This window comes from Etheostoma spectabile, chromosome 4, assembly GCF_008692095.1.
Source record: "Etheostoma spectabile isolate EspeVRDwgs_2016 chromosome 4, UIUC_Espe_1.0, whole genome shotgun sequence".
Classification (NCBI taxonomy): domain Eukaryota; kingdom Metazoa; phylum Chordata; class Actinopteri; order Perciformes; family Percidae; genus Etheostoma; species Etheostoma spectabile.
The window spans coordinates 7,770,184-7,777,752 of NC_045736.1; the positions used below are offsets into that span (position 1 = coordinate 7,770,184).

At 38.7% G+C, this 7,569-nt stretch overlaps 1 protein-coding gene across 4 annotated transcripts in view; it reads left to right on the forward strand.

Annotated features, from left to right (window-relative positions):
* arhgap9 (Rho GTPase activating protein 9) overlaps nt 1-4,730 on the forward strand; it is a 41,466-nt gene extending 36,736 nt beyond the window's left edge. For all 4 annotated transcript variants that reach the window (XM_032512530.1, XM_032512529.1, XM_032512532.1 and 1 more), the window contains 2 exons: nt 1,648-1,753; nt 3,669-4,730. In XM_032512530.1, coding sequence (XP_032368421.1) covers nt 1,648-1,753; nt 3,669-3,855 — 293 coding nt within the window. In that variant the 3' untranslated portion in view covers nt 3,856-4,730. The remainder of the gene's footprint in view (nt 1-1,647; nt 1,754-3,668) is intronic.
* The last annotated feature ends 2,839 nt before the right edge of the window (nt 4,731-7,569 follow it).

Sequence of the window (7,569 nt, forward strand, 5' to 3'; positions counted from 1 at the left end):
AATCCCATTTAAAAGCACCTTTTATATTTGAGTGAGACATTTTTAGTGGATAGGGTTTTTTCATGTATTTCCTTTTATTAATTTGATTGTTTGTTGTATATAGCATATAGAAAAAGTAGAAAGAAAGAAAGAAAGAAAGGGGGGAAGTAATGCATAAAAGTTACTGGCCGGAGTCAAAGTGAGGAAGTTGCAGTCTTTTAACCTCCAGGATGTCGACATTGGTCACTTTATAATCTCACTTTATTGTTTTCCTCTCTACTGTGCTTTTATTTTGAATACTCACAACACTGATGTGGTTTTAATGATTCAAAACCAGGACAGTCTGTGTTTGAGAGTCGTCGTCTCCCCCCCCCACACACCCGTACTTGGTTGCCTTCACACTTTGTCAAGCTGTGGTGAAAGTCATTTTCATCCTTATAGAATATTTTGTATTTATAGCACTTTTTTTCACCTCTAGAAAGTGAAACGCCACATATATCATGAAAAAAAATACATGGACCCAGTCAAATATAAAATGGTGCTTCCCAAAAAGAAAATTACATGAGTTTCCAAAGCAAGAGAAGGATAATTACATACTGACAAAACTAAAATGTATTGGGCAATATTTAATTCAAATGAAGTGATGATTTTACTGCATAAAACTCCTGACAGTATAAATCCTCGCAGGTTAGCTGCGTTTTTTCACACGACTCCCATAATCTTCAACTCATATGTGTTATTCTATAATTTTCTTCTGGTCACCAAATGCCATTAAAAGACCAAAACTAACAATTTGTTTATCATTCACTACTTTACCACTTCCCTCTCCTGTTTGTGGCAGCCTGAAGCCACAAATATAGTTTATTTACTTAAAAAGGAAAAAGTAGTGCATTTACCGGGGACTATTTTCAGCTGTGGATTAATATACATTTAATGCTCTGGTGAGTATCTGTAGCATCATAATAAAGGAACATGTCTGGCAGGGCAGCAGGTGAGACTCAATGCTGTTTTTAAAAGTTTTAAACACAGATGTAGGTCTATTGCATTTAGGAATAAACCAAGTCAGGCTTGCATACAGCAGTTGTTAGTAGGATCAATTCACTGATCCCGGTTTTAATATTTTTTTGGGATTTGTTGACTAAAAAATAAAAGATAAGAATATCACCAAACTTTTCCTTTATTGCATTCTTTATCAATTCATTTGCGTGAACTTTTGTGATACAGAAATGTATCATAATATCTTTTACTAATCCTAAAACAGGAGATAAAAAGGCATTTCTAAATCAATTACATTCAGTACTAAAACATGCACATTAATAAGAAACGATAAGACACATAAATGCATTCTTTATAAATAAAATGGAATTGAATTGGTTTGAAGGGAGTTTTTTGCTGCAGAGGGAGTGATCAGCAGTGGTGATAGTTAATTGCTTGTGGCTTCATCAGATTAGATCGTTGATGTGGCCTTTGTAATTATTGCCCTGCAGTGTTGTATGTGGTTCACTTTTAAATGATCAAAGAAAAAATAAAGAAAAAAATGCTTATAGATTACATGTGATATCAGTTAGAGGATATGAATCAAGTTTCCGATGCTAATGGAGTTCATGAACTGGAATGCAAATGATGATATTTTTTGTGATCTGGCACGTCTCTTGCTCTGTGTTGCAGAGATGTCGGACTACATGGACAAAGTGGATCGTTTGAAGTGTCTGGTGCTTAACATGCCTCCTCCAAACCATGACACGCTGCAGTTCATGTGTCGCCATCTCAAACGGTGAGAGGGCGGGAATAAAACCGCCTATGGTACATCTCGGCTGATGTGTTTGTCTTTGTCTCTGCTGTCTCTGTCATTAGTCTGCCCTGAAACTGGCGCATTTCACAACGCAGAATATTCCCTCGGGATATTTCGGCACAAAGGAATGAACTGGATGCCCTTGTAGAAGAATAAAATCTCCTCCTCATAACTTTTCTTTTTAAATCTAACCACAAGAGGGGGTAGTTTCCTTGTCATTCTAAGTCATTTTCTGTCAGGGATTCTTTGGCCACGGTTCTCAAAGTATGCCAGTGTTGTACAGGATCACACTGTTGTTAAGTTTGGGTCCCTGTGAAGATGAAAAGGTTGGAGGAAGATGAATGGTGCACGATGTTCTGCGAGCCAGTTTCTTTTACAGTACATAAAATGTGTGTTTTTTACCGCCTATGGTTTTTCCTTCCACTCCAGGGGTGAGTGTTCGTGTTCTGAGGCCGATGTTTGTGCCAGGGTGTGGTGGGCCCCATGAATTTGTCAACTCTGTGTCTTTCTCTCATTTTCTCCCTGCTGTCATTCCATTCCCCCCTTTACTCTGTTTCTCATTTATTATCTCCCTGCTCAATCACCCCCGTCGCCTCCTCTCCTGCTCCCTTGCTACCTTCATTTCCTTAACTTCCTCCTCATTCTCTTCTTTGTCTTCTCTGAATTTTCCCCTTCCTTTTCCTCCCCTCTTCCTCCTCTTTCCATCCCTTTCTCATTTTTCCTCCCTCCTCCTCCATCCCCCCGCGCTCTCCTCCTTCCCTCAAAGGTCCCATGGGAGCCTTGTGGTTCGTCTGCTGGAAGGCATACCAACACCACCGCCGCCACCACTGGAACCTCTCTCTTTTCTCTCTCTTCGCCCTCTCCCTCCCTCGCTCTTTTTTCTCTCTCTTCAATCTCTTCTCTCTCTTTTCCGCCTCTCTTTTTAATGTGGAAGTTTTGAGCAATTGCTGGCTGCTTCTGTGGCTTGGTGGGAATGGCATTTTTAGAAGAATGCCTCATGCTGTGGCCTAAACCCATTCCTGCATGTGCGCTTACACACACCAACATAGGTGTATATAGGTTGCGGATTTAAACAATTACTGTATGTGGACAAATTTAGATTGTACATACATGGACATGAACACGCATGCAAAAACAAGATGTCACCGGTTTTGTAAATAAAGTTTGTGAGAAGTATAAGTCATTCTGAAGCTATATGGGGTAGCTAGCAGCCATCTATGTGTCTGCAGGTCTGCAGTCCCAAAGATAAATTCAAACAAGAATATGAGTACAAGAATAAAGTCAGCGAAGTCTGTGAGGCTGTGCTTGGGCATGATAGTGTTTTGAACTACATGCTAACATGCCCACAATGACAACGCTAATATGCTGATGTTTAGCAGGTTTAAAGTTTACCATGTTCACAATTGTTTGCTAATTAGCACTAAACACAAAGTACAGCTGAGGCTGATGGGATGGCATTAGTTTTGCATGTATTTGGTCATAAACCAAATTTTTAGAATTATTAAAAATATTACTTTGCTGGCTGAAAAAAATCACCCTTTATTACATTACATTTTATCTTGAGGGCAGGAATCAGAATCAGAAATACTTTATTAGAACTGAATGTGTGTACCAAATTTCATTGTAATCTATCCAGAAGTCACTTAAAACCGGACATGTCAACTTCATGGAGGTGCCTGAGGAAATGTCAGGCGATCACAAAAAAAGTCCAACAGTTGCTGAGATATTTGGGCTGACTGACACTGCCATCCCTAGAACCATGCTAACATTACCATGCTAAGATTATTAACATTAAAACCCACAAGCTGCAACAATTCAGAATCTATTGTCCAGAGCCATTTTTGTTCTTTTTATTTTGATTTTAATCTCTTCTTCTCTGTGTCTGATCCCTCTGCAGAGTGTTGGATCATTCAGGCGACAACCGAATGACCACCCAGAACATCGGCATCGTGTTCGGTCCGACCCTGATGCGTCCAGAGCGGGACAACGGCAACATGGCGGTGAATATGGTTTACCAGAACCAGGCGGTGGAACTCATCCTCAGCGAGTTTGACCACATCTTTGGAACAAGAGGGCCCTCTTGATCTTTATGGACAGAGGAGAAGGAGGGTGGGGGGATTCAAAAGCTCCTCCCGATCTGACAAAAGTACAAGTAGTGCAACATTTGTCCTCTTTGCCTGTTGACTGTGTAAAATGTGGTGTAAAACGGGTTTTACATCAAAAGATAATTACGGGGTAAAAGGAACGAAGACAGAAAGCTGCTAATCATGACATCTGGCCTCCATGTAAAGCCATGTTAAAACAATAATAGTAAAACAAACCAATTTTAGCTGCACTACTTGTGTCTTTGACTGCAGATGTGGATTGCAGCCTCTGTGTTTTCTAGTTCTGGAGTGTTTGCCCCCTTTGTCACATTTCCTTGATGTTTCAGACCCGATTAGGATATATAAAAGCCATAAACGTGATGAATCTCCTCCAGCTAGCTGAGTATTAATCAGTTCTTTATCAAGGAATATGAGGAAGGTGTCTTAACGTAGCACTCAAACAAAACTTAGCAGAACCATTTCACTGTGAAAACTCATGCACCAGCACCTCTTGCAGCAAGGATGGACATATCCCACCTGCAGTGGAAAGCCGAAGATATACAGTAAAATATGCAAACAAGCAGGAAGCAGGCTGGGCATGTTAAAGAGACCGCATCCCTGCTGAAGTGATACAGTGTTTTAATGAAGATGTGAAGTTCAACGGGGGAACTCTTCAAGGATAAAAGCACAGTTTTAGTGATGGGATGATGTGCCAACAGGGCAGCAAATGTTCCTTTGTACTTTGTAGTGTTTTTGTGTGTGTGGACCTGTTGGACAAATTTGGAACAGTCTTCTATTTTTATTGGTGCAAACTCCTCAGATTAAGTTAAAAAAAAAAAAAAAACACATGAAGTTGTAAATATGTGAAATACTGTCTTAGCACTTTGCATACAGTGTGTAACTTAAACATTAGACTGTATATATTAGCCAAATTCAAACTTTTAAATGAACAGTATGTTGTTAAAATATTGCTTGGACTTGATTGTTAACTCTCCTGCAATAAAAAAAAAAAGAAGTGAATAAACTGATTTGATCTGTTTTTGATATTTGGTCAAGATGTGTCTGTCAGGTTGTTTGTACCAAGCGATAGTTTGCGTGAGAGATAGTAGAAGTGTGTGGACTTATGTGGGAGGAGGTATCCTCTCTGATGGGTGCAAATGCTGCTTTTAATAACCGAACAAAAGGGGAACTGGAAATGCATATGTTCAAAAAATGTGGATTTTCCCCAAAAAGCCTCTCACTCTCTCACTTTGTGGCTTTGGTAATTTTATAATGACTGTGGGTTTGGCAAAAGACAAAAAAGAGAAAAGAAAGGGACAAGGGGGAGAAGACAAGCTCATAGATTTTGCTAAGTTTTATTACATGTATTTATTCATTTTTATGTTGGTATTATTTCAAGTTGTGTGAGTTAGTGAGGAGGGGCTAACATGATGTGTAGCTGATTGATGGGGAGTAATCTGAACTTGTGATCATTGTGTGTCCAAGGTTGTCCTTATATTTGACAGACAGAAATATTTTCAATTTTCAATAGATAACCACACTTGTTTATTCAATCCAAATGCATGTATGCACACAGTCATCACAGTTTATATATTTATCCCTCAGTCAGTACTGCAGCTTCTCAGTTTTTTGGTCTTTTGACAGACGGGTGTCCCAGATTCAATGTTACCATTTATTATATTTTCCAAAGAAATATAACACCCTCCGAAAAATGTATTCACAAAATATTTTAACCGTATCTTTTGTTCTCTCTCCAAATTCAAAAATTTGGATTTTTCTTTTAATAAAAACACAGTGGCATTAAACTGCTGTAGCCTCTAGCTCTGTGATGTGTTTAATTTCAGTTGGTGTGATGATCCCTCCCTAAAATAGAATCCGTCTGTCAGACTCAATCAAACACCCCTCCCTCCTAATCAGCAGTGAAAGTCAAACTCTATGTCAACTCTTTGTCTTTTAATGCTGCCCTTTTTTCTTTCTTCGTGATTTATTACGACAGTCTGAATATTCCTTGATAAAATTAGAACAATCCGTATAAAAATGACATTCTCACAGTCTAATGTGCAGGCAAAAGAGCAGACGTGCTGCAAAACTTAAAGAAATTGAAGAAATTAGTTTCAGATTGTCAGATTTTTGATGCATTGACTGATGCAATGTAACAGCCTGACCATTTTGCATCTGTAGGAAGTTATACACTAAAACGAAACGTTTTTCAGATTGTGTAGAGTGTAGAGTTTGAGTATTTATTAAAAAGTTGTGGAAGTAAGAGAATAAAAAGGTTTTAAAATGTTTTCAACATGTTTTTCATCCAACTAACTCTCAGAACTGATTTCAATTTCAAAACCACTTTTGACAGTGTACTTTATCGTAATTTGCTTGGGCAGCGCAGCTACAGCATGTTAATGAATCTGAACAGTTTATCCATGCAGGAAGAGATACAACTGTGACGCCTTTTTGTTACTGTATACAATGGCTTTGTCTTATGTGAAGTTGTTTGTGTACAATTCATTTGAGAAGAGAAGAGACACTTCTCCACTCTCAGGGCTAACACCGGTGTCTTGACCTTGTTTCTATGGTTGCAGAACAGTTTCTCTGGCCACCAGTGAAATACACCTAGCTCTGTTTATTCTTTACAGTCATGTCTGCTTGCTCTGTTGATTTGGGGAATCGAAACTTTGAAATGCTAGCACCCAAGCTGACAGCCTGTTGCTCGTGGAGGGGTCTTGCAGCAATGTTGCAAGTGATGCTGATGTTGACTGTGGTGATTTCTGTACACCACAAATATAAGTCATGGCAGTTCTCATTTAAATGTCATCTTAGTCATGTTCAGGCCCAAAAGCAGTCAAGCAATCAGTAAACATCATAACATCGACATTTGTTGGTGCTACTGTTGACTAAATGCTGCTGATGCATGACATCCCAAAGTATCTAACCCACGTCACACCGGTATGTTAGTTAATGTTACGGTTAGCCGGTTGTTTACTCAACCAACCATTTACTTAAAGCTCAGTGTATCAAATAGCAGCAGATTCTCAAGCACAAAGAAGCCACCTCTGATGCAAACGGACTCAGAAAGCCACACAAAAAAAGTTATTGTAACAAAGCACTCTGCCGATCATGAGCAGTGAGGGAAAGTGTTACTCTGATGGGAAACTAAGTTGCCGGGCCACAGCCGAGCTTCAGAACGGTCTTATGCTTAAAGATGTGTTTTGTGTTTAACACTGAATTCTCAAAAAGTTTGAGTGATAATTTAATTCTCTTTTGAAACAACTTAATAATTCAGCCTATTTCATAGCCATTGAATGAAAATTGGCGTGAAGTGATTACCCTTCTTCTTACATTTACGTCTCGTAAAGCCTACAGCAATTAAAACACAAGAAAATACTGATTGATGATGATTTTTAAATAGACAGATTGATAAATACAAGATTCTCCTGACAAAGTACGTACAATTTTATTACAAATATCCACAAACATGCAAAAAACATACATAAAAAAAGTTATTACAAAAGTTGCAAAGGGTACCAGTAAACGATAAAAAAACACTGCTTGATATAAAAAAGGGTGCAGATGCTAAATGAAAGTAAACCATTTCTTGCCTATTCTATGTCCCAGAAATAACAGGTAAGGAACTACGCACGAGTAGGGTGGCAGTTGGTGTGTCACATATGCATATCTTTGGTAATAAACACACCCACACACACACACACACACACA